The sequence below is a fragment of the Tachysurus vachellii genome, chromosome 3 (genome assembly GCF_030014155.1).
Source record: "Tachysurus vachellii isolate PV-2020 chromosome 3, HZAU_Pvac_v1, whole genome shotgun sequence".
In the NCBI taxonomy this organism is placed as follows: Eukaryota; Metazoa; Chordata; class Actinopteri; order Siluriformes; family Bagridae; genus Tachysurus; species Tachysurus vachellii.
The window spans coordinates 30,728,933-30,756,913 of record NC_083462.1 but is presented as its reverse complement, the minus strand read 5'-3'; the positions used below and the strand labels follow the sequence as shown (position 1 = coordinate 30,756,913).

At 39.4% G+C, this 27,981-nt stretch overlaps 1 protein-coding gene across 2 annotated transcripts; it reads left to right on the top strand.

The window, feature by feature from the left end:
• Nucleotides 1-81: 81 nt before the first annotated feature.
• Nucleotides 82-17,138, top strand: fam20b (FAM20B glycosaminoglycan xylosylkinase). Of its 2 annotated transcripts, none has more exons than XM_060866728.1 (9): nt 82-298; nt 4,956-5,068; nt 5,277-5,811; nt 7,770-7,856; nt 8,485-8,594; nt 13,776-13,947; nt 14,482-14,673; nt 14,750-14,809; nt 15,826-17,138. In XM_060866728.1, exons 3-9 carry the CDS (start codon nt 5,435-5,437, stop codon nt 16,055-16,057), a joined length of 1,230 nt encoding a protein of 409 aa, XP_060722711.1. In that variant the 5' UTR covers nt 82-298; nt 4,956-5,068; nt 5,277-5,434; the 3' UTR covers nt 16,058-17,138. The 2 variants fall into 2 exon arrangements, with proteins under 2 accessions (XP_060722711.1, XP_060722712.1); XM_060866729.1 differs by having other exon boundaries at nt 4,951-5,068.
• The last annotated feature ends 10,843 nt before the right edge of the window (nt 17,139-27,981 follow it).

Below are 27,981 nucleotides of genomic sequence, written 5' to 3'. Positions count from 1 at the left end.
TTTTCCCTTATAGTACGTGTTCACTTTAAGAAAAAAGGTGACGCGTACACACACACACACACACACACACACACACACACACACACACACACACACACACACACACACACACACACACACACACACACACACACACACACACACACACACACACACACACACACACACACACACACACACACACACACACACACACACACACACACACACACACACAAGACGGACATCATGAGAACCGTTTGCACAGGTCATCATTCAGCTGAATTAAAACACAACAGCTTTACTTTATATAAAAGCGGTGAGTTGTATAATCTGGGCTTTACCTATTGTATTGTCTTCTCTACATCACGTAACATCCCATGTAGCCATTAGCGTTGCTCTGGTAACACATTAGCTAGTTAGCAGCTTAGCTTAGCTAGCTAGCTTTCTTTTATAAGAACGTTATGTTGTCCGCTGTTAAACGTTATACAGACTAAAGTACTAATACTAACACTGACAATATGGGGGGACATTGTTGTGTGTTGTGTTTATTTACCTCCTAATTTATCTAATGCTATCTATTTAGCTAACTACTTCATTTGGCTATGCAGCTAGCTCTTAGCTTTGTGCTAATTCTCTGACCGTACATAGTGTTCGAAAGCTACGTTTTTATACTTCATTCTTTTTACTTGTTACTTGATTTCGGTCAAATAGACAGACAGAGTCTCACTCAAGTCAAACCTGATCCACTGGGGTTTTATAAAGCTTGTTAACGAGCGAATCGTTTTGAAGACGTCAGCATTTTTGTTCATTGACTGTGTGTGTGTGTGTGTGTGTGTGTGTGTGTGTGTGTGTGTGTGTGTGTGGTAGGTAGGTAGGTAGGTAGGTAGCTTGTTTGCTTTCTTTCTTCCTGCACTGTTCATCATTCATTTTTCTGCGTAATATCATTAGAATGCGTGTTTGTATGAGTTCAATGATGGTATCTCACTTCTTTTCTTAATTCAATGGGATTTTCTCTAACTAGTCTAAAGTCTAAAGGTTCTTGTGTTAGGAGTCAGGAGCTAATAAATAGGTGGTGCAATGAATGGGCGATTGTACAGAGAGGAAGTTAAAGTTTCCACGCAGGCAGGATTTAAAGACTCGACTTCAGCTCTAAAGGAAACAGACTGAAGTTTTAGGTGTTAAAATATGCCTGATTTGATTAAAAAAAATCTACATAGTGTTAAAGATGTGGCACCTGTTAAACGTTTACAAATAACAGGACGATCTTTGGTGTGTCACTGTCTCAGGAACAGCTAATAAACTCATGTTGATCTTAAAAGTGCCTCAGGGTCGATGAAGTTAAGTCTCAACTCCAACCTGGCTTTAGGACGCTGTGTCAGAAGCGACTGCGTGGATGATTGGAATTGGGTTTGTACTGTAATGTTATAGATATATGTGAAAAGTCTTGACTTGAAATCTGTCATCCTTGAACTTGTGCGTAATGTGGTGCATTAATTGACAGGCGAATTGGTGCCGGCGAGAGGCAATGTTCTGCCAGTGTCACCAAAGTTCTGTTAAAATCTCATTATATGCTCTCACACACACACACACACATAGTGACTCACAGGGACAAAGCGACCAGAGATCATCCATCTTTGCTTGACATGAGCGACGGCAAACGTCGACAAACTAGACGTGGGCATGTCAACTTCAGTGGCGTGACAAACTTGAGAAAAGTTCAGCATTAAATTTTATCGAGTGCACCAGCATTGCTTGGCGTAAGAAATACTTCATCAGCTTATAATAGCTGGCTAACAGCAGTGTCATGGGCAGAAATTATGACTGCTTAAGAGTTAGGGGATTATTACTGTATAATCTCCAAAGTGCACTAATAAGGTAGGTGGGTGTAATAATATAATCAGGACCTGAACACAGCCCTAACCAACGCATTTCATATTCACATCCACGGCTTACCGCCAAAATAATATTTGGTGATGCTCTGTTTCTGCTGGTGGCAGAGACAGATGTTTCCTGACAACACCTTTTGGATCCGGTCAGTAATTAAACCTGACGTGACGTGACATACAGCGGAGTATGACCCATAGACATACTCAGAATTCGTTCTCTGCATTTAACCTATCCAAAGTACACGCACAGCAGTGAACACACACACACACACACCGTTGAACACACCCGGAGCAGTGGGCAGCCATTTATGCTGTGGCGCCCGGGGAGCAGTTGGGGGTGTTCGGTGCCTTGCTCAAGGGCACCTCAGTCGTGGCCGGCCCGAGACTTGAACCCACAACCTTAAGGTTAGGAGCCAAACTCTCTAACCATTAGGCCACGACTTCCCCACCTACAATTGAAGGCAAAAGTTTACATACATCAAGGCTAAATGGTCTTCTAGACTATTTACTTTTTTCTTTAAGATGTCGTTTCAATAATGCAGTAGCTAAAAGATTTTATTTACTCAATCAGATTTTCAATGGCTCATACATCAATATTGACATACATTTTGTTTGTTGGTATTCAATGCTGTCTTTTTTTTTATTTTTTTTTTTTTTTTTTTTTAATAAATTACTTCAAACACTTACTGTAACCTTCCAAAAACTTCTTGAGGGCTTTTTCTGCTTATTCCTACGGACAGAACTTATGTAAGTCCCCCTTTTGCCCGGACACATTTTTATCTTCTAGCCGTTTTGTTACAACTTTGGAGGTGTACTTAGGATCACTGTTCTGCTGAAAGAGCCAGTTGTGAACAAGTTTGAAAGTTCTGCCTGATGTCTGAAGGCTTTCATTCAAAGAAATCTGTAGTGAATCGATTCTTGTAAAAAAAAAAAAGGACCTCTGAAAAGTAAATGCCGTGACTGACTTTCTGAAGAAATGTCTGATGACGTGAAATTTGTGTTTTGAGAAACGAATAAATTTTCACCTCAGCTGTAAATGATGATGCTATGACTGAAGGTTTAATGTGTACAGTGAGTTTATATGTAGCACAGTTTTAATAATTGTTGGATGTTTCAGTCGAGTCAGTTAATTGCTTCCAGTTAAATGATATAATTTCTGTTCTCTTGACTTTAGCTGTGTCCCAAATGATGTACAAGTACTACTACGCATTATACTCAATAACGCAATAAGCAACGGAACATTAACGTGTTTTTTTTTCTTTCCTCCTTTTCTTTAATTTATTTTTATAACAGGCCAAAAGTATTAGCCGTTTCTCAGTCGGTGTCAAACGACATCAAGTGCACGTAATGTATTGCTGCTGGCTTCAGAAGACTACAGTGAATTTTTAAAATGCTAAAAAATAAATCACACAGACATTTGTAAGACAGTTTTAAGACTTCTTGTCTAGCAGAATGTCATCAGCCAGCTCGGATGTGACTTCTCATGCAGCGTCAGCACACGGTAGCCTCGGCCTTCTTCTACTACGTGAGTGTACAAAGTGTCCAACAGTCCACACTTTGTTTTCGCACAAGTATGCGATCTGGGACGCACCTTATACGTCGTTCTCAATGCAGCATGCCTCCAGTATAGCATTACTAACATTCTACATATATATTAAAAAAAAATCACATTTCACTTAGATTTAAATAAAAGGGTTTTGTTTTACATCATGCAGTGATCCTAAGCTGTCAGTTTTGTACATATCAAACGTTGTTTTATGTTGTTCAGAAATTAGTTAATAGTAGAATTAACATAATTCTATGATATGAAATGGAATTTTCTGTAATAATTTTTCTAATTTAGTCTTGAGTTTTTTTTAATCATAAAACTAGACCGGTAGTTTCCGTTAGCTGACCTCGGAGAAAATTCCTGGACGACACACCACCAAAATTACAGCAAAAATTCATGACTCTTTATGGTCTATTTCTTCCCCTTCATGCACTAGTGTAGAGTCATGTTGGTGTCATGTTGGTACAAATGTTAGGTGCATGTAATTGTCCAAAATGTCTTGGTATACTGAAGCATTAAGAGTTATTTTCACTGGAAATAAGTGTCCAAATCCAACCCCTGAAAACAACCCCACACCATAATCCCCCTCCACACTTGACACAATCCAGTCAGGCAAGTACAGTTCTCCTGGCAACCACCAAACCCAGACTCGTCCATCGGATTGCCAGATAGAGAAGCGTGATTCGTCACTTCAGAGAACATGACTTCACTGCTCTAGAGTCCGGTGGCTTTACATCACTGCATCTGTCGCTTTTAAGGCTTGGAGGCAGCTGCTCATCCATGGAAACCCATTCCATGAAGCTCTCGACACACCCCGTTCTTGAGCTAATCTGAACTCCACATGAAGTTTGAGGGTCTGTAGAATTGACCTGGCCTACCACTTTGTGGCCGAGTTGCTGTTGTTCCCGGTTGTTTCCACTTCGTTATTATACCACTAATAGGAATATTTAGTCAGTTCACAAAGGTTTGTAAATGCAGTCTGCGTGTGAAGGTGCTTGTGTTTATACACCTGTGGCCGTGAAAGTGATTACAACACATTTTGGCAATATAGTGTTGTTGTAGAAGAGATTAAAATGAGTCCCTTCATTAGAAGATGAATAGCAACAGTAAGAGAAGCAATAAGCTTGCCATGTTGACTTTACATACTTCACCCAAACCACAAACACAATGAAACACAAACACGGCGGCTGTATTAGGTCGCCCTTATGCAAATACCCAGATACACTGCAGGTTGGGCAGAATATCCGGTTCACCTGTGTGTGCAGTTCTAATCTGCTCGAGCACATCCTTATTACACCTGGTGGGTGTTTTACATTCAGCAAATACATCTTAAAAACCAACAGGAACAATAATCCTTATAATACCATGGATTGTGTTCCAGTTTGAAAATGAAAGGTTTAAACAAAACCACACAACTTTCCTCTACTTTGTTGCATACTTGCACGTGTGTGTTGGAGATTATTCTGGTTTTCAGCCTTCAGTGGTGACATGAATAAAGTCCTTTCCTGTGTGTTTTTATGACCTTTGTTTTAGAGCAGATATGAAAGCAAGCTAGAGTCATCAGTCACCTGCTATTGAACGAAGGACCTTTCTCCAGCCTTCAATCCTAGATCATAACCACAGAAGAAGAAAAAAAGATATTCTAAAGCAGGTAACCAGACAGTTCTTTCCATGGTCATACATGCTGCGTCTTGCACAGCTGCAAGTCATGTCTGAAGTTTAATTTATATATATTTTTGCGTTCTTTTCCTTATGTAATAATTTTCCTTGTGTTCTGTACATGTACGTGAATATCACTGTGGCACAATGAACATGGTCTGATCTGAAAATGTTTTTTTTTTTCCCCCATTTCTTCCCAGCCTTCCTCTTTCATGTATCTCTCTCCATCCTGTTCTGTTCCCACTTAGCCCCTCCTACTCCGCTGTGAGTGTTTTCTTTGTTGCTCAGGAGGTGTACAGTAGTCAGGCTCTGCCATGCCCAGGGCGTGACCCATCGTGTCTCCTTCTCCTCCTCCATCATGAAGCTGAAGCAGCGTGTGGTTGTGTTGTGTGGTGTGCTGCTGCTGCTGGGCCTGGCCAAGCTCTTCCTGCTGGACGGAGGCGAAGGCTCAGCTGCCAGCCGGCGTGACCTGCGTGCCTTCCGCAAGATGGAGGCGGGCTTAGCTCTGGCTAAGAATGCCCGTCTCACACACACATTGCAGTCACCCTGGGAAGTGGCGGCACAGTGGGTGGGGCCACGTGAGGTTTACCCTGATGAGACACCTGAGCTGGCCGCCGTCCTCAGCGCCCTGACCAGCACCCGTATCCAAAGGGCGGACGTCGGCTTCAAAGGAACCCAGCTGAAAGCACTTCTGGTGCTGGACGGAGGACAGAAGGTGGTGTTCAAGCCCAAGAGGTAAGAGAATGAAAGTTGAGACGGTCGTGTCGAGCTATTTTCTTGCTCTTAAGTAGGCTTGTGTTATTATTTAATTTTCATATCAAGAATTACACGATCCTTGATCACAGTTTGCAATATTATAATAAACAGAAATTTAGTATTTAACTGTTTACCTGTAAATCTTCTTTGTTTAACCAAACATGAATGACAAACTTCACCCTAGAAGGAAATTTAGAACCGTTCTTAGCTAGGAACACTTTCACAAAGCACTTTATTTGTAACGCTATACTAATACTGAATAGAGCCTCCCATTGCTGTCATTGCTTCGAGGCTCCATGTTGAGAAAAGTCCTTAGAGATTCTGGTCCATGTTGATGTGTTCAGATTTTTCACATGCACTTTGCTGGTGTGAATCTCCAGTTCGACCAACATCCCAAAGGTGTTCTTTTAGATTCTGAAGAACTTTGAACTCATCGTCATGTTCATGAAAGCAGTTTAAGACGAATTTTGCATTGTGACATGGCGCATTGTCATGTGGAATCAGCAACAGTACTCAAATCTGCTTTGGCATTCAAGTGATGGATTATTGTAATTACTTGGCCCTGAGTGTGCATCCCAATCCCATTCCGAATGGGTCCATGTTGGCGCCGAATTCTGCTCCTACCATCTGTGTGAAAGCAAGTTTCATCAAACCCAGCTGTGTTTTTTTTTTTTTATTATTATTATTTAATTATTATTTTTTTTTACCCCAGTCTTTAACTGTCCAGTTCTGATGAGACGGTGCCCATTGCAGCCTCAGCTTTGTGTTTATGGCTGACAGAAGAGGAACACGTCGTGATCTTCAGCAGTCGTAGCCGATCCATCTGCAGAACTGCTGATCACTGCATGTTTTTTCTTTATTGCGCCATTCTGACTAAACCCTAAAGACTTTTGTGTGTGAAAAATCCCATGAACTCAGCAGTTATAGAAATACACCTGGCACCAAAAAACTCTGCTACCTGAAAATGATTCTGATTCGATCATAATTTACTTCTCTGGCATGGAGCATTTCATTCTATTTTCATTCAGTGGTTTATTGAATATAAACATGGAAGTACTTGTAGTAACATGTTCGGTCGCGGTGTGTCTTAAATAATATCCATAGTTTTATTAAACCAATGAGATGCATGTGCTCGATGTGACAAGGATCAAGATTTTACGTCTGTATTTACGGCAATACTTAGCTTTGTTGGGCTACTGTATGTGCACGAATGCTCAACATGATCATGTCAGAAGATGACGAACATACTGTATAGGTCTCTTCTGGCTATGAGTGTTATTTCCGAGTGTTATTACAAACGCGAGTGTAAATGAGTTGTAGCGGCGTCTCTGTGGTCAGCTCATGTGACGTAAACTAACAGATGGGACGTTTTAAATATAGTTTAATAATTTTTAGATTTTCTCTTGATGTATATGTTTAATTAAAAGAAACAAACAAACACTGAACCTTTAAAACGGGGCATTGCAGCCATTAAGAAGCAGTTAGGAATTAAGTAGGGAAAATAACCGGAGTTATGAAGTTATTAGATGTGTGTGTTTTTATACACACAATATTTACTAGACCAGGATCTGGAGGACATCATAAACTTTATTTCGGTAGACACGGACTCACTCTGCCATTCAGACGATTGGATAATCTGCACTAAATCATTGACACTGTTAAGCAGCATTTACAGTATAGTGCACGTGCATTGCAGTGCGTCAGTCGGCTTTGTGAGGAGCGGAAGATGAGCGCCGTGACTCTCAGTGCTGTTATGTTGTTTAACTAAGCAGTCCAGGGCATATTCATGTAATGACTCTGTTTTATAAAATATTTTTGGGATTTGAACTTGATCTTTTGATACTTTTAGTACAGCAGGTTTGTGCTGCATTGACTGCATTTGAGTTGCAGTGCTTTGTGTATAGATGAGCTTTAATGACAGTGTTTCTCTTTCACAGGTACAGCAGAGATTATGTGGTTGAAGGAGAGCCTTACGCTGGCTACGACAGGCATAACGCAGAGATCGCTGCCTTTCACCTGGACAGGTGAGACTTCCACGAATGCAAATCAAATACTCAATATACTACTTTAACATAAGATTATTGCAAGGGAAACAGATGCAGAAACAGAAGGAGAACCGGGGATGATACAGTATCATTTGCTTGTGTAAGAGAGTAAGGAGTTTTACGCTGACAGTTTAGACTGAAACAGGCCACTGTTTGTGTGAAACACTGGTAATGTGAAAGCTGCCACGTTAACCTGGAAGCGCAGCCTGGTACAGAACCCACGACTGCCTCTAGGAGGTGGTGTGAGTTTGGTAACAATGGAACCGTGGCACGATTGCTATGAATATCAATGATAACATCGGTTTTAACAACACAGGTAGCATTGTGTATGTGTGTGTGGGGGGGGTCATTTGGGGGGGTTGGGTTTGTCGTAATGCAAATATATAATAGTTCATGCAAATAAAAAATAATAGCGTGTATATGTATATGCACGGACACACACATATAGTGAGTCCATGTAGTCGTGTTGTACTTGAGAGTTTGCGATAAAGTAAGCTTAAGTTTGCGGACCGCAGCAAACGTGACCAGTGTGACAACCATCTTAGTAGCTAGACTTTACACCAGTTTTATACAGATGCTACATGCACAGTCTTTTCCTCCTCTACAGGATCCTGGGCTTTAGGAGAGCACCTCTGGTGATGGGGCGATTTGTGAACCTGCGGACCGAGATAAAGCCTGTTGCTACAGAGCAGCTTTTGAGCACATTCCTCATGCACGGTCAGTCTCACTGTCTGTCACGTTCAACTGAGGAGCCAAAACTGCTAAAAAATGATCAGTACGACAGATTCAGAGATGATAAACCATGAGGCAATAATAATAACATACATTTTTAAAAAGGTGTCTGGTACATGGTGTGTTATCTTGTCACTCATTTAGAACTGAACTTATTTCACTGAGAATTAAGTGCACATAACAAAAAAGTTCAGAATATGGAAATTTTGTCAAAATAAATAGTTTATATGACCTTTTAAACTACAACAGCCATCTCAATAATTTAGGCTGCTTTTTAACGAGAGATGACATTATTTTAGATCTGCGAGAGCAGTGATATCGTGTGTGTATGTTGTCAAGGCAACACACACACACACAGTGGTGCAGGAGCTGAGCTGTGAGGGATGAGAGATTACTCGTTTTAAAGAGCTAGGGTAGTAGAATAGGGTTAATGTTGTCTCACTGAATTTCCTGAGTATTTTTGTAGAAAAAAAAAAAAAGAAAGAAAACGGAAGGAAGAAATGAACAGAAGAAATGATTCTGATAAAAGTTCTCATCCTTCATCGTCCGTTCAGTCACGTCTCAAAGGAGAGGCTGCTCGCGTCACTGGCCTAACGTCCCGTGACTCCTGGTCTGTGTGACTGCGGCTCGAGCTGAACGGAACAGATGAGCGTCACTTTATAAACGTATGGCTTCATAACTTGTCCGACTGAACTAAATTTATTCCAGAGATGTCTTTTTCACACTATTGGAGGGCTGGAACAAATTGCCCTGTGAGCCGGATCCGGTCCAAAGTTTAAGTATTTAAACAATGGTAATGGGTATAATACTGTTTTGTCTAAAAATAAAACAAAAATCTTATTCTGTACAGTACTTCAACGTGTCAGCACAGGCTGGGATAGATGGAGACAGATTGTGTATCATTACCTACATCATGACTTGACGTGTTTGAGACCAGACAAGCAGCAACAACAGCGTAAAGATTTCCTTCATTTGATTTGCATAACTTAGGCATAAACTACTATATGAATCTAGATCTGCCAATCGTATCGATGATGTGCACTAGAGGGCAGTGTCACATATACAAATGAGGATGTACAGAAAACAACAGAAGCTTTATGATGAAAAAGCTTCAATTTTATAAAGCGTGTATCAGTGCATTTGTATATGAAGGCACCGGGCTAAAAAATAAAAAAATAAAAGCGCTTGTGTCCAGGCAACAAATTGAGACGGTAATCCATGCCTTTATTACATCTCGACTGGATTACTGTCACGCACTTTATATTGGTCTTAGCGCGTCTTTTTGCCTGGTTCAGGGAAGTATGACCATATAACACCAATTTAGGCCCCACTTCACTGGCTGCCGGTGTATTATAGGGTTCAGTTTAAAGTGCTTTTATTCCTTTTTAAATCTTTAAATGGTCCGACCACAACATACCTTACGGAACTGTTTCACCCCTACAGTCCTGCCCGTTTCGCATAGGTCAGCTGATCAACTTCTGCTGGACACCAAAGGGTCAAAGAGGAAGCTTAGAGGAGACCGAGCTTTCTCTGTTGCTGCTCCTAGGCAATGGAAAAACTTGCCTCTGTACATCAGACAGGCACTATCTCTTTCCTTATTTAAAAAACGGTTGAAAACGCATTTCTATTTCCTGGTTTTTATTTAATTCTGATTTATTGCTGTTATCATTTAATTTTGTTACTATTTAATTCTTTTATTATCTGTATTTTATGACGTACAGCACTTGGTTGTTTTAAAAGTGCTCTCTAAATAAAGTATTATTATTATGATGATGATGTTCACACTAGAACTGAGAATCATTTGAGGTGATTTCGTTTTTTTCCACGTCTCATGCACATCTCCAGTTCTTCCAAATAGTCACTTTGCTGTGTTAGTAATGTAATGTACAGTAATGTGATGTCACAGCAGTGCTCGTAATGCTCACCCATTTAGTTCTTTAAACCCTGATGAAAATTCTGTCACAATCTACCGTATACACTGTGTACCGTTTTAGAAAAAGCAGCATATGCTTTGATGCACATTGTTACACACTCGTACAGTGCAGTGAAGTGTGTGGTTTCACCTTTAAGCCTGTGCTATACATAAACCCCTTTCTCTGTTTATCTCAAGATTAAATATCTTTATGTGCATTTTTTTTTTGCAGAAGTATGAGTATGATTTCTCCCAGAGATACAAGTTGAGGTCACGGTTGTTCCACTGGGGTTTTGCAAGGGGGTTCTTGTATGCTTCTACACCCTGGATCTAAACAGCAGCTGTACAGTCAGCTGCTCACAGTTAAAACCTCAGGCAAACCACAAGGCCTCAACCTGTGAGCCTAGCATGTCCAGGCAGATCCCTCCTTACACTATATACTTAATCTACTGAGTACTACATCTTCTTTTTCTTTTTTCTTTTTCACATTTAACATATTTACAGGTTCATTTGGACATTTTAGAGCTTTCTGCTGCTTGTAAGCTAAATAAGAGTTGCAGTGGAAAAGTCTGTGCGTTGATCTCCAGATAACCCCAGCATCTAAGTTGAAACTGCATATATACTTTACGCTTGCTTTTAAGGAAAAGGATCCGAGCGTCTGTTTTTGGAATGTAAATCTGACTGTCACGTATCTTCATCAATTAAAGTTCACATTGTTTGTCACTTAAAAGGGGACAAACCAAAATTTTAATGATGCTTCTTCAGCTCCAAATGTGGTGTGTATCTTTCAGGACAACCATATCTTTGTCTCAATATTGAGTCTCCTTTAAAGTCCTGTTAAACTGCTTTCTCTTACTATACCTTCCAGTTGCTGTGGATAGCATCTCAGATATACTAGATGCACAGTAAAGAGTACATTGCTTCAGAGAGTTCCATCCATCAAGAGCTATGAACTTATCTCTTGTGCTTTACTAGCGTCTTGTACAACTAAAGGGAGTGCGCAACACTTCAATACTACAAGACCATTACACATATCATCAACCCATATAAACCGAGAGACAGACAGATTGTGAATCATCACCGACATCATGACATAATGTTTTCTTTTGAGATCGGCAGGAACAGCGTCACGATTTCATCCTTGCATAATGTGAAAAAGAAAGTCAGAATAAGCCTTAAAAAAATAAAAGCATTGTGAAAATGTCTAGCTTGTTGTACAACAGACAGTCATTAAGCAAAAGAAAAGAAAAGAAAAGAAAAAACAAGCAATTTATAAATGGGTTCAACTCCAAATTTCGCCCGATCTCGTCTGATCTCGGAAGCTAAGCAGAGTCGGGCCTGGTTAGTACTTGGATAGGCGACTGCCTGGGAATACCAGGTGCTGTAAGCTTTTGACATAGGCATTCATTTACTTTACTATTTGAATTCTCTAACAACAACATCTTAATATTCAGACCCTTTCGCTAATGTTTCGATAGAAAACAACAAAGAAAAGAAAAGAAAAGAAAAGAAAAAACAAGCAATTTATAAATGGGTTCAATTCCAACTTTTCCTTTCGCTTACGGCCATTACGCATATCATCAACCTGTATAAACCGAGAGACAGACAGATTGTGAATCATCACCGACATCATGACGTAATGTTTTCTTTTGAGATCGGCAGGAACAGCGTCACGATTTCATCCTTGCATATTGTGAAAAAGAAAGTCAGAATAAGCCTTAAAAAAATAAAAGCATTGTGAAAATGTCTAGAAGGGATCTGTTTTACAGGAATTATCTAGAAAGAAACCACTGAAAATGTATAAACCTCAGAGCTCAGGATTGAATTGGAGACCTGCTTCGTGGTGCATCACCGTGCTGCACTAAAATCTTACAGGCAGTGACATGTTGCTTTCACTGTCTGGTGTGATTTGGTTTCTATTGCCCGAAAACGGTAATAAAAATTGTTTTTATTGCTTGTAGTAAGACAGTACAGCTTGTAGTACAACAGACAGTCGTTAAGCCAGAGACCAGGAGCTATAACCAATTTTTGCCATTTTTACTTATATTCATTTTCCGAATTGCATAACACTGTTTTTCTGTTGGGTGTGCACAGACATTTCTAAGGGAAAAAAAACTGTGAAGTTTCGAGACAAAACAAAATAAGGGCCGATTTATGATCATGTACATCTAAGCATGTGAAGACACAGGTGCTCTTATTGTTGCCACCTACATACTTTCGCATAACGTTCACACAGCCTGGAATGGAAAGTGGCCAAAACAATGGAAAGTTCCCTGTTTCATTGTAGGTAAAACGTCATGAGTGTAACTTTGTTAAAAAGTTGTGGGGAAAACAGAAATCATGCCTTTGTCAATTATAAACCAAGTGATTTTCTCAACTTTTCACTTGTTTGTTTGAAGTAGTTTCAAACAGGTCATATTTCAGATCAGTTCAACTAGTGTTTAAATCCACAGCTACGAAATAGCTGGAAATACCTCGCCCTTCAGACGAGGTGTGTTTTCTTTTCAGACCACTTTTCGGACAAGAAATCAATAACCACAAAAATCTGTTTCAGATTTCGGGTAAAGACAAGTCAAGACATGTTTGATTGATGAGCCTGAATAATGGAGGAGTCTAAACAAAGCTGAATCGATGATTATTTTGTAGGCTTCTATACTTCTTTTTCTGATTAACCACTAGTGTCTTACTATACATGAATTATGTAGAAATTTATTTTGGCGGTGGTGTTAAAAGCATTCATTTATTCCTTTATCCATCATCAGTAACACAATGAATATAGATAATTTGTTTATCATACAAGCTCAGCAAAGCCAATCCACCTACCAGCTTGTTTTTGTTGGTGCTAAGCAGTATCACTATATACTTTACATCTTTTCATTAGAATAAAGACACGTTTGCAGTCATGCAGGCTGAATCGTTTGCACTTGGGATGTTTTTGCTATTGCACTGATGTAAAACTAGTAAAAACACTAAGATTTGTCGTCACATTTCCTGCTGTTAACCTCTATAGAAACAGAGGAGGTTACCTACTGGTCCATCAGTGCTCCACAGTCAGCACCCCACACTTACCCATATGGAGTTACAAAATATTACAAAGTTCTTTATTGGTTTAATGACATTCGGTGCACCAGGCTGCACGGGAGGCAAGGTTTCATGACCGAATACGCACCAAAAGATATTATTATAAAAGGTGTTATAATTGCAGTGATTAATACTAACTGTGTGTGATCTCTCTCCCTTGGGTTTCCTTGTAGGGAATAATACATGCTTCTATGGGAAGTGTTACTACTGCAGGGAGAGTGAGCCGGCATGTGCCGAGGGAGACATCATGGAGGGATCAGTGACACTCTGGCTCCCTGATGTCTGGCCACTGCAGAAACACAGACACCCCTGGGGACGCACATACAGAGAGGGCAAACTCGCCAGGTACACACAACAGGAGAAACTATGATAATGTAGGATAATGAGACTGAAAACGTAACTTAAGCCCAGGAAATACCACACATACAAACACGAATAAGGGTCAGATTTAATGACAACACAAGTCTCACAAAGACACAGGAGAATATAAATAGACCACCAAATCAGGAACTAATACAAAACAGTTTCAACACAACCGGGAGTTAAACCAAGTATGAGTGTGCGCAGAAAGTGAGAGTTTGTAACAGCATGTCTTCTGTTAAGATACGGCTCCATAGTGCCATGAGAGCGTGCAAAAGGTAAAGGTGTGTGTGGTGTGATTGTCCAGAAAAAGTAAAATGCATTATTTTGCATATTATTTTGCATATTAAAATGCATAGAGGTTATTGCAGAACCTCTAGTCTTGCTGGTTATATGGCATCTGTATATTTTATTATATATATATATATATATATATATATATATATATATATATATATATATATTTTATACATTTTATTTTATTTTTATCTCCTGTGTTTGATTTTGTGTTTGAGTTAGGTGGGAGTATGATGAGAGTTACTGTGAAGCAGTGAAGAAGATGCCTCCATACGATGCCGGTCCACGCCTCTTGGACGTGATTGACACATCTATATTTGATTACCTGATTGGCAACGCAGATCGACATCACTATGAGAGTTTCCAAGACGACGGCGGAGCCAGCATGCTAATTCTGCTGGACAATGCTAAAAGGTGACGAGAAGAACAGATGTTTTATTTGATTAAAATGTATGGAACTGGAAATAAGTGTGTGTTTCTTGGTTTGCAGTTTCGGGAATCCATCTCTAGACGAAAGAAGCATTCTGGCTCCTCTCTATCAGTGCTGCATGTGAGTGTGCAAATACTTACATACTTTTATCATATTTATGAATGAACTAATGATTAAAAAAACAGTTTCTAACGTTTTAACAAACCGATAACATTAAGAATGGATTGTATAGATCAGACTTTGACTTGGCGTGGTAACGTAGTCAGATTTGTAATCTAAAGTCAGTATGTGGGAGTTTCCTTATGGTACGGTGTTATGCATAGGACTTTCCGAGATTTTATGTCTAGCATTTGGCTTTGTTCCAAACAAACAGTTCACACATTATTTCATTAATTGAACTGACTTTTTTTACACACGCAGCGATTGTCCAATAACTACAGTTTTAACTGAACCAAAAAAAATGAGATCTGGGTATTTATTGTAACTGAAGCATAGCAAAATTTTAGAAAGTACATTTTCAACTCAGAGTATCATTTTATCGTTGTAACTGATTAAAAATGTGGTCAGTAGCAGTGCAGTTAGAGATGGAGAAAAAAATTTGTGGTCAGTAGCAGTGCAGATAGAGATGGAGTTATTGAGGTCGCTGGGCTTCTGATAATGACTCAGAATATTAGGCTTCCAAGAAGTTTGCAAGTGAGTAGCAGCAAACAGGACACAAGAGCAGGCTTATTTTTGAAAAAGCTTTAACAGTCATTTCATATCTGGACCTATTTGTTTCTGCCCACTCTTCTGGTTTCTGTGTGAGCGCAGACATTTCTGTATATGTGATTTGTGTGTGTGCTAGAAAGTGAGAAAAAACGCTTTATCACTTAATGCCACCAAAGAATCATACAGTGTTGCTTGGCAGTCATTTTTCCTCTCTGCTTTTTTTCCCCCTCTCTCCTTTTATCTCGTACATGTGCGCTTCTCTCTTTATTTCCTACAAATTGATAAATGTCGAGCTGTAGTGGTGCAATTTGCAAGTGCTGCATACAGTTTCTTCTCATAATGACTTTCTTGTTCTCACTTTCTCTTGCTTCTACTCATTGTGTTTCTGTTTCTTGCTCACTCTCTCAATTTCTCTGTCCCTCTCTCAGGGTCAGAGTGTCCACCTGGAACCGAATAAACCTGCTGAAGGGCGGAGCTCTGAGTTCAGCCATGCGTCAGGCTACAGCCCATGACCCTGCCCACCCCGTTCTGAATGAGCCTCACCTGGCTGCCCTCGACCGGCGTCTCAGCAGCGTCATAGCCAGCGTACGCCAGTGCATAGAGATGCAGGGTGCAGAGAGCACACTTATTGAAGATCGCATGAACCTGCCTCACCCTTAAACACATCAGAGAGAGAAAAAAGCGAGTGAGAAAAGAGAGAAGGAGGGAAGGTCGCATTTTGAATTGAATGCTGCCTATCAGTGCATGCCTTTAGAGGCTCACTTCCTGCATTTGCAGCATTGCAAGGAGACATTAAAAGTTGGGGTATTTACTTCAACACAAGCAGGAAGTTGTCTCGTAACACATTAACAATGATGCAGACCCTGGCTTCTTCACAAACGAAAAACGTTATTTCCTTGGACTTCCACACACGTGCGCGCGCACACAAACACACACACACACACACGTGCGCGCTCACACACACGCACGCTCCCCACACTCTAATCTAATCTATTTCTCTTCCATATTTTTTCAACATGAACCACACAGTAGGAATATGTCCACCCATTCCTTTGTAACATTCTTACTTTTTCTGTCTATGAATTTCTCTCTCTCGCTGGTTCCAGGGTTAACATACGGCCTGTAACGTTGAACATACTCGGGCCTGTAAGGGCTCAGGGACATTCCACAGAAGCCGTGGGGGTGTTTGTAAGCCCGGGCTGCTACTGTCACCAGTGAAACTATGTCACTGACATCATAAATCAAAGCATTGACAGACTATCTGGCGATTGTCTGTCTACAAGCAGATTGTACATAAGCAACTATTTAATGATGATATTGTTAAAGAAATGAATGATTTAAAAGATTAATGTTGAGAGTTACTATGCAGGTCTTATTATTGCCTGCTTTCAAATGTGCAGTACAATTTCTGGATATAAACGGGTAGTGGGTGGAAGAAGCTGCTACTGAATCTCAAAAAGAGGACGGAAAGAACAATGTTATGGAAAGCTACAAGAAGGAGTTATTCATACATATCCCTGAAGGGTAGGTGTGGCTACAGGTATTCATCCCAGCCAAATTGGACTGCTACCTGATAGTGATTGAAAGACCAAGAGCATCTAATTAAACAAGGGGAACGTGGTGTCACTCCTGTTTGTTTGGACTAAAAAGCTACAGCCAGATCAACCATTTCCAGATAAGAAATGAGGGTCCCTGCTGTGTGAAGATCTTTTTGAGCATTAAAACAAAACAAAAAACTTAATATTCAGTGTTTCTTCTCATTTACAAGACATTTTTACAAGACAATTTCTACCTCATTTATTTATCTTGGTAAACTGTGTATTAGTTGGTAGAGGTCTTATGCTGTCATAATGAGTGAAAATCATCTATATTGTTAAGATGCAGCTGGTAATGTGAGGTATTTATTTTATTGAAGCATGACGGTGCTTTTCATCTGCCGTACCTCGATGCTCAGCATTGCCCCGACTTTCAGCTACATTTTTTTTTTTCTCTTGGTGGTTGCTGACCTCATTAAGGCACTTTCACTCAAATTACTGGAAACTTATGTCATGTTTTTATTATAGTCGTGACTGAGACTGAAACCTGAGAAGGTTTGTTGTTTGGTCTCTATAAATATTTCTTATCCGATTATAGGATTTATTCAAACTACTTGTCTGCCCTGAATATCACATTATATCAAGAGCTTGGTCTGTTTTCAAAGCGGGCTATGGAATTTCCAAACTGTCTTCCCACAGCAAATCATCTCCTTACTTTGCCCCTCAGTCATCTCGGAATTGAACCGGCTGCACAAATGACTGAAACGTCAAGCGCGCTTGCTCAATTCTGAACTCTCGTATCTAGCCAATGTTTTCCCTCTCACTCCAGATGCGTGTTATCAGCTGCTGGTTGCGACCTTACATTATGCTTTGAATTGGGTCACTACCATTCCTGCAGCTTGTGCTGTAAATAGGCATAACTGTAAGAGGGACTGCCCTGTGGCCTCTCAAACCCACTGTTGGTATTTGTGTTTTAATGTGTCATTCTTTCAGGTGCCATGACCTATACTGTATGCGTTCATATAAGTCTTGGCTGGAGGGGCTGTTCTTGTGTGTGAACATTCTAAATGAGTAACCTAAACAAAACCTATAGCCTTTATACCAGCTTTTAAAAGTGCAGAGGGAATTCCATATGCATTATACTGAATGAATAAGTGTGGTACATACAGTAATGCTGCAAAACCGTTTCATGCTCCTAGTCCTGGAGTGCCACAGCACAGTTCACACCCCTCCTCTGTGGGAGGAGTGTAGAATAAATGCAGAAGTCTTCTGCGATATGGGAATCTGAATATTATTCATGTTTTACTTTCGTTTGCAAGTGGGAGAACACTTACAAACTCTGTATTGCATCTGGATGCTTTTGTCTGACAGTAATTGCTTTGTTCAGAAGTCTTTTTAAGTGCATATGTGTGTTCTGTCAGTTACCGGAAACACAAAGTTTCCTGTCTTGAAGTATGCTGTGTTTTTGCCAAGGTGGTCATATTTAAGTGAAAGTGTATGTACTTGGTTATCTTTAACTACAGCCTTCAGTCAATGTGATCACTTGTTTGCATTTTGTTGCAAAAAAAAACAAAAATCTGAAAAATTCTACATAAATGTATGTGGTTGGAAAAGCCATGACTGAGGAACTGATGTGGAAACGACGCTGGTTCTGTTCTGTTTATATGGTTATCCTCACAGTTAGAGTATGTTTTCAAGTACTCCGATTTATTTCATTGACGTTCTTTGCTAGATTTTGGTCCACCAGTTTGATGTCTGTTCTAAGGCATCATTTTAAAGAAGGAATCCACCCTGTTTAATATCCCAAGCCAGGGTGCTTCTGCCAGGGTGATAGCCAGTTGAGATAGCGAAGAATCCAAAAAGTACTTCAGAATGTCATGAGAACATTAAGAGGATCTGTCAGAAACAAGTTTTGCAGTATACACAACAAATTTACACCTGATGGTTAATTCATCAGTCAATCATGTGACAGCAGCACAGCAATTCCATCTGATGCGAGTCAAGAGCATCAGTTAATGTTCACATCTTTGGCTATGGCATGGCTGTTGCTACCAAATATAAGTATTATATATATCAATCTGTTCCTGTGATTTAAAATATTCTAGACTTTTAAACCAAAGAGTTTAAACATAATGTTGCAATAGTGATTTGGAGATGAGAGAAGTTCTTCTGAGAAGAACGAGCAGACTGGTGTATGGCTTACAGGAATACTGATAATTTACATTTACAGCATTTGGCAGACGCTGTTATCCAGAGCGACGTACATAAGTGCTTAAATCTCTAACATTGAATACATTAATGCTGGCTCACTAGGTTACATACTTAAGATACCATGAGTTTAAAACATTTGTTCAAAGTTACAATGAAAAAGTGTCAAAGGTTGTTTTTTTTATTATTATTTATTTAAATGCAAAATTGCAGGGCACGGTGGCTTAGTGGTTAGCACGTTTGCCTCACACCTCCAGGGTTGGTGGTTCGATTCCCGCCTCCGCCTTGTGTGTGTGGAGTTTGCATGTTCTCCCCGTGCCTCGGGGGTTTCCTCCGGGTACTCCGGTTTCCTCCCCCGGTCCAAAGACATGCATGGTAGGTTGATTGGCATCTCTGGAAAATTGTCCGTAGTGTGTGATTGCGTGAGTGAATGAGAGTGTGTGTGTGCCCTGCGATGGGTTGGCACTCCACCCAGGGTGTATCCTGCCTTGATGCCCGATGACGCCTGAGATAGGCACAGGCTCCCCGTGACCCGAGGTAGTTCGGATAAGCGGTAGAAAATGAATGAAATGAGTAAATGCAAAAGATAAGGAAAGAAGTGCTAGTTGAATTGTTTCCTGAATAAGTAGGTCTTCACCAATGTTTACAACCATGCTGAGCAGAAAAGCATCACAGAACATGCATGGAGTCTTGAGGTGGATGAGGTACATCAAAACCACAGGGATTTCTACTCCTGCCAGCTAGGGACAGGTATCTGAGACTACACTTAGAACAGACTCAGAGCTAGACGGTTAAACACTGGGAAAAACATCACCTGGTCTAACGAACCATGATATCTGCTGTGATATGGTTGTGTAATGAAGTGAAGGATGAGAACACTGCTTCCACCTTGATGTAGGAAATACATTTAAATGAATGGATTCACTCAGACCAAACACTGAGGAGTGAGTTCAACATTAACAGTTGGCACAAACGGCTTTGCTCTGACCAATAACAATCGTTTTAACGTTTCTCTGAAGACATTGTGACCATGTTCAATTAGAAGCATACTTGAATGAATCAATTAATCAGCCTTGAAAATGGTAACATCATGAACTGATTAAAGCAGCTCAGTAGTGTGCCTTTTCACAAGCAGGAGAAAGTTTGCAGAGGATCTGGTTTGTGGTCCATTGGAAAAAAGCAAGATTACTGCATGGTTTGGTAATGGCTGAAACTACAGTAACCTCTGAAAGAACTGGAATGACTGAATTAACTGTATGCTGTCCTTTTCTGTTGAAGCAGTGGGATCCCTGCCCTGTCAACTTTAACCTAACATGGCACAGTCAAATTTGTTCTGGAAGTCTGGGGTCAGAGGGTAAGATCTGGAAAATCTTAACAGTTTGGAGAAGAGATGGTTAAATTTGCCCTTCCCAAGTGGCAAACAGTATTAGCTTAGCAGTGCTGGGGCTTGAGCAACGATCCTCAACCCAGAAACTTAACTGCTTGAGCCACCACTGCCTGCTGTTTATTGCCGTTAGCTGCATGTGAAAGGTGACATTTTATTTATTTTATTTTGCTATTAAACATAAGTAAAAATATGAATATGATATAAATATAAATAAGTGCAAGCTGAAATTCTGACCTGTTGTAATCTATTCTCTATATTGGCTCAAATCTTTTGATCCTAAACCCAAGGAAAGTGACACACAACCACCCTCACAAATTGTAACAAATTTGTTTTGCTGGTTATTCGTCTTCACCTTCTCTAGTCTATCTCTGCTGTCTAATTTTTTTTAATTTTTTTATTTATTTCTGTTAATAATCAGTTAAAACCACACTACAATCTATACAAACCTGTGTAGAGAATTGCAACAGATTTGTAGTCATTTGCTTTCATTTGTCAATATTTTACAATTATTTGTCTATTTTATTGTACTAATTTATTTGGTTACTTAAGATGATCCTAGCACTACTTACACATGCAGGAGTTTGGTACATGAAAATGAAACATCTGCATGAATGCCAGAACCCAAGGTTTCTCATTGCCTTGCCTTCTTCCCTTTGTGCAATCTGGTGCCATCTCTTCCCCAGATAAGCATATACACACATAATATTTATGTATGTTATCATACAACCACATGCATCCATCCACCCACATGATGTAAAAGAAAATGTGAATCATCAGACCAGGCCAATTCTCATGTTTACATGCCTGTTGTAGGTGCTTTCAGTGGTGGACGGGTCATCATGGGCACTCTGAGTGGTCTGTGATGCAGTGTGTGTTCTGACACCTTTCTGTCATATACTTATTAGCTTTTTCAGTAATTTGTGCTCTTCTGTAGTTCTGTGGGAACTCCCCCATGTGTATCAGTGAGCCTTGGGTGCCCATGACCCTGTAGTAGGTTCACCGCTTGTCCTTCTTTGGCGATTTTGGAGATACTCTGACCCGGTTGTCCAGCCTTCACAAATTGGCTCTTGCCAAAAGTTACTCAGATCCTTACACTTACACATATTTCTTGCTTCCAGTACATCAACCGCAATTGTTCACTTGACTAATATATCCTACCACCTGACAGGTGCCTCTATAATGAGATAATCATGTTACTCACAATTAACGTCACCTGTGGTGAAAGGAGCTGTGGTGAAATGGCATTAAAGCTGTTTGATATAGCATGTAGTTAACCAACCAGGAACAAGCACAGGCAACAAAAAAAAACAAACAAAAAAAAACATTAAACCACAATTGGAGCTGATGTTTAAAACAAATATTTAAACAAATGTAATGTCCCATCTAAGTAGAAGCAACCTAAAGTGAAAACTTTTTAATTATTCATAGCACTAATATAAAAACGTAAATGCTTTATTGAGACCCTGGTTAAGATTTATATTAAGATACTCATTGGGGTTTTCCAGTGTAAAGTTGTTTAGCACTAACCTTTTGAACTGCCTGATGTATTTGGAACACAAGTGTGTTATAGTAAATCTATAAAACCAGGAAAACAAAAATTCATTTGACTTGTATGCATCACATTTCTGGTATAACCTGATAATTTCTTAAAGATGACTCCTGTATTTAACTGACAGAAAGGGAGATATTGCTTCCTTGTGTAGGTGGCTGTTCAGGAAAATAACAAAAGTTTCTTCTTTCAGGCTCTTAGAAAAGTCATAGTTGGAAGTTACAATTATTTGTTTGAAAAATACCTGTCTAGTGTTATAATTTATTTCATATACCAATTTTTTTTTACCATAACAACATTTTTTATTCATGCACATAAAATATTTATCTAACTTTATAAAACACCTATGGTATCAGTATGCTCTTCTTAGTTTGCCCATTTGGTTTCATGCTCTGATTTTTCCGTTTTGCTGGGTTTCTACATATGACTCATAGTGTTGCTGTTCATTGCTCCCCTTGACTGGAATAAGCTTGTTTTTTTCCAGAATTCGAACTTTGAGTGAGAAACCTTTTTTTTTTTTTTTAATTATTTGCAATAAACAACAAATAATGGCTGATGAAGTGAAAAGAACTTGTGAAAACTGTTGAACACCCTAATGTTTAAATTCACCCTTTCCATGAAATAATCTGCAAATATTTCTGCATTGAAGAATAACGCCTGTCCTTTTGATGGGATTCTTTGAAACAGTATGTTCTTTGACCTGGTGTGATAGTATGATAAGGTTAAAAAAAAGTCCCAAGCATGCTGGGTTTGTCCCCTAATGTAACTATATGTCTGATAAAGATCTAAAGAAACAAATTCTGTATATTAACAGCTTTGTTTATACAGTAGTTTTCTGCATGCTGTATTTGATCAGAACATCGGTATGGGATTCATCCTTCATCAGCACCATGCTTTTTAAAAGAGAAATAACCTTAAGATCTGAGCCTTTCTTTTTCCTGTCTTAAAATTTAACAGGCAATGTGGTTGGAGAATTAAGTTTTTATTACATATAGTTATGGTCCTATTGGCAATCCTTATAAATTATTTAAATGACCAATAAAAACTTGAGTAGGCATCTCCTATCAATGAGGAAGTCTGGTGTTGGTAAAGAGATAAAACACTAGTAACACCTTTGCTTGGTTGATTATACAAACAGGCTGGTACTCAAAAGCACAGGGTCTTTTTTTCCCTACATCATTTTAAAACTGAGGTCGGTACTTTTGGGGAGTGAAAATAAAAGGATTTTGTAGGAAATGGTTTCAGAGAGTCAATCTGAAATACCTAAAATATTATTGGCAGTTGCGAGCTGATGCCAAGGATGACTCAGTCTCACCTGTTGAAATGGATGATTATTGTTATACAGTTTACAATTTGGACAAGCTCAAATTCTATGTGTATAGGCTAGGAATGCCCCTTGCAGAGCACCTTGCATCCTTGCACATGTTGACCTTCATAGGGTACATACCAAACCTTATATTCTGCAGTGACATAAATAGTTGAAAAAAGCGCTAGATATTTAGCGAGATTTAGCCTTCGTGGCTTCATCAGATTTCAACCTCATGAAATAGGGAACAAAGCCATAAGCTTTTATTTTTATTGTATTTTAATTGTTGTTTATACAGCCACCCAAATTTTAGTCAGAAGGTAGACAGTCAATCAATCAGTGTTAGAGGAGCAGCTGGCTAAAGTCTTCCAAGTGACCGGTTGCTCTGGGCTAGCTTTAGATAAGTTAGCTTTGCCTGGTGTTTCACCTGTTTCATACGTCTTCTCCATGTGTGCTTTGTGGTCTCTCTGTGATCTCCCTGTGGTCGCTCTGCAAAATTACCTTGGCTCAGTGTACTGTTAGCATAAAGACTGTGTGTGACATGACCGCATCGGCTATCAAAATGTCATGCTAAAAAGAGCGCGGATAAAGGTTAGAGAGGATGAGGCAACTTCTACTTTTTGTTTGTTTTGTTTTTTAAAAGATTTGGGGAACAGAAACTTAAACATAGATGTAGATTTTAAACCTAGCAGCCCAAATTCGAACTGTTTTACAGTGCTTAAAAGTCATGATTTGACACACTACAGTATATGGCCAAAAATGTGTGGACCTGACCATTGCTCCTATATGTGAAATTTTTTTCCCATCAAAATTCCATTCATTATTCAGTCCCCCTTTGCTGTTCTAATAACCTCCACTCTTCTGGGACGTATTTTTACTAGATTTTAGAGCGTGGATTTTGGTGATTTTTCCCATTCAGCCACAAAAGCATTAGTGAGGCCTGGCACTGATCTTGGGTGGAGACGCCTGTTCAAATTCATTCCAAAGGTGTTCAGTAGGTTTGAGGCTTCTTGCAGGCTACTCAAGTTTTTACACTCCAACCTAGGCAAACAATGTCTTCATGGACTTGGCATTGTGCACAGAATCATTGTCATGCTGGAACACGTTGACATCCTGCCATATCCCTTATATTTCATTTCAAATACAATTCAAGTTTTTCCCACTTTGGTCTTTTCAATTTTACATTTTTGTACACAAGGGCATACCTTAAATGACAACAAATAAGGGACATGCACATGCTCTAGATGCATGCTTTTCTGTTATGAACTAGTCTTTTATAACTCAATAACACTTATATAGTGTATAGTGCTTTAAAAACAAGACATAGATTGATCATACGTAGATTTTTAAAAATCAGATGTAGATTTAGATACTTAATAAACAAGCCAAAGGCAATAGTGGCATAGGAAATCTCCCAAAGAGCAGATTAAACCTTAAGAGGAACCATACATAAAACCTTAAGAGAAATGAGATTGAAAAGGGAACTCCTGCATCACACCAGACAGCTCTATTATAAGTCACTAGTCTTCCACATCTGTATACTACTGTATATATGTTAAGTAGTACAAAGAGTCCCATCATCAGACTAGCAGCCGAGATGCAGCGGTCTAACAGGAGTCGCATGTAGAGAGCGAGACAGGGAGAGAGAATTTATGTATTGTTAGGTATGCTCTTATCCTTCAGTGCTTTTGGGAGTATACAGCGTGAAAGCAGGTACAGTAGCAATTCTACACGTGACAGCATAGTTAAAAGCCAAATGATACTATAGAAATGGCAGAAACGCTGGGAAGGCACCCTGTGTTCTGGTAAAAAGGTCTGTAATGCAATCAACATTCCAATTAATCTCAGAAATGTTCACTGGGGAAGATCTCAGAGGTCTGATTAGGACACCATGTCTTTGTAGTCCTCAATTTGTGTCATGCTGCAACAGGTTGATATCACTTGTGACCTTCTCTGTTGTAGCATTAACGGCGAGGAGCCTCAATCATCCATCTTCCTTTCATTTCATGTTTAATTCAATATTTTATACTTCAGCTGTGCTGTGAAGAATCTTCATGTTACTATTTTACATTTTTGTGAAAGGAGAAAACACACAAAACACACCGCAAAGTTTCGAGGGACTTGCAAATTTGCTTGATATCTGATTTTCCGTTATGAATGAGTCTTTCATGCCTTAATTTCACTTATACAGTATATTGTGCTTGATGCCATACACCTTAGATTCAGTGAATGGAAAATGCAATGCTGAAGAATAAAAAAGATATCCTGAACAATTGTGTGTTTACAATTTTATGGCAAGAGTTATGATGATCAGGCACTCAAAATCGTTTATCCATATAGTGTATTTCTTATCTAAGTGATTTTTCTGAGATGAAAGAAGGAAATCCTTGTATGTATGATTCTTTCAGCTGCTCCCTGTTTGGATTCACCATGATCCTCTCGTTTAAATCTGCGCTTGGGTCGGGCACTGAGAGTTAACTTTTTAATTGAATTCGGGCCAGCGGCAAAGTGTGTGCGGGATTCTGCTATTATACCACCTAGGGGCTATTTTTTTTATATTGAATAATAAATCCTCTCCCTAATCATGCCCAGGACTTTTAGTGTAGCATATTAATAATTGAAAGGCAATCCATAGTTACTACATAAATCCCCCAAAGCCATGATACTTTTATCATGTTGTGTGGACACAGGAGAACTGTTCCAAAGTTCACATTAGTGACGAGAACAAGCTTAATGTTAGTTTGGGTCTGATGGGAAACATTGTTTTTCGTATCAAACTGGGGGAAGTCAGTGAAAGGCTGAGAAGAAGTCTCATGGTTGATCTTGAAATTTGTAAGGTTACGCATTAATGTTAGGTGAGAATGCCTCACTTTGCAGCTAAGTGTTCCAAACGATTCCAGAGAGGTGTTGGTTGGGGTTCAGGTCAGGGCTCTCTGCAGACCCTGGAGTTATATCACTCAAAACTTATCAAACTATGTCTTTGTGGACCTTGTTTTATGCACAGGGGTGTAATAATGGTGGAACAGGACAGGGCCGTCCCCAAACATTTGCACCAAGTTAGAAGCATACAATTATCTAAAATGTCTTTGTATGATATAGCATGAATATTGCCTTTCACTGGAATTAATTGGCCTAGCGAACAGCCTGAAATAAGACCCAGACCATTATTCTTTCTCCTTCAAACAGTTGCCATTATACATTCCCCTAGGTAGTGTTTACTCCCAAGACCAGATTAGTTTATCAGACAGCCAGTTAGTGAAATGTAATCCATTAGTTAAGAAAACATGTATCCATTGCTCCTTTTCAATGGGTGTCTTGCATTAATTTACCGCCTTGATTGAACTGGCCGCATCTGGCAAAGATTGGTCATGTGGAGCTGATCTGATCCATTGGAGGTCTTGCAGCTAGGTAAGGTATTATTTACCTCTATTCTAGCATGGTACAGTATGTGTGGCATGTTGTCTAGCAAAGTGGGATTGCCTTCCAAACCAGTAAGGTAGGCAATCCCACTTTGCTAGACAACATGCCACACATACTGTACCATGCTAGAATAGAGGTAAATAATGGTGTATACTTGGTGTGTTAGGGATTGGCTTCAAGACATGAAGTCAAGTCAAGAAGCCAAGTCAATCGTCATTTCAACCGTATATAGCTGACGCAGTACACAGTGAAATATTGTTTCTCCAGAACCATGGTGCCACATAAAACAACATAAAGCTACATAAAAAAACACTTAAGTCCTAGCCATATAAAGTGCAATGTGTGCAACCTAGTGCAACAGTATGAGACAAAAGACAGGGCAAACAGACAATACAAAACAATACCAGACAAAGAAAATTTTTTTGAAAGCCTTTGACATCTGCTATGAGAGTATTTTTATAGTCATTTATGTCCCTGTATGCTACATTGTGGAATAACTGCCGGTCTGTGGTTTTGAAACAAGTCTGGAGTGTGCTGATGGTCTTACTGATAAACTGTATGAGAACTAGTTTGTCCTGTTTCTGTCTGTAATGATTGTTCAGGTAATAATTGGGCAAGACTTTCCCCATATTTACCATGCAGAAGTTCTCAACTCATCCACTTATCCTACATTACTCTATTAGAACAAACTATGCAAGTGAATTGTTTTTGCTATACATTTCAAACTGTAAAAGGTTCATCTAAAGTGTATGTACCTGTAACAGCCTGAAGTGAAATGTAAAAGCTACAGTATAAGGATGACTTGAACTAAACTTCAGAGGTAGACAACACGGTTGCATTTTGACTGTGATTAGCTCCAGATTTGGATTGCTAGAACTGCAACATCTGAGCCCAAGCAATAGGCAGATGGTATATCTTGCATATGTTATTACATGGTACTTTACCAGATTTAAGTGTATTTAAGAAACCTTTCCATGTTTTGTAGAGAATCCCAGCATGCTAACCTCTCCCTCTCAAAAGGTTGATACACCTTTGTGCTGTTGACTTGTTTGACTTGTTAATCATGAGTGGGCTGCAATTATTTCTTCTGTATTTCATTTCATTGATTCATTGGTTTATTTTTTATTGTTATTGTACAGTGATTGCTATGTGAATATTACTAAATACAGATACTAAATA

Bases quoted from the DNA above. Each gene is read 5' to 3' on its own strand.
- fam20b (XM_060866728.1), top strand. From the start codon at position 5,435: ATGAAGCTGAAGCAGCGTGTGGTTGTGTTGTGTGGTGTGCTGCTGCTG. The intron at 7,857-8,484 runs GTGAGACTTCCA...CCTCCTCTACAG, and splicing joins GCTGCCTTTCACCTGGACAG to GATCCTGGGCTTTAGGAGAG. The intron at 14,674-14,749 runs GTGACGAGAAGA...CTTGGTTTGCAG, and splicing joins CTGCTGGACAATGCTAAAAG to TTTCGGGAATCCATCTCTAG.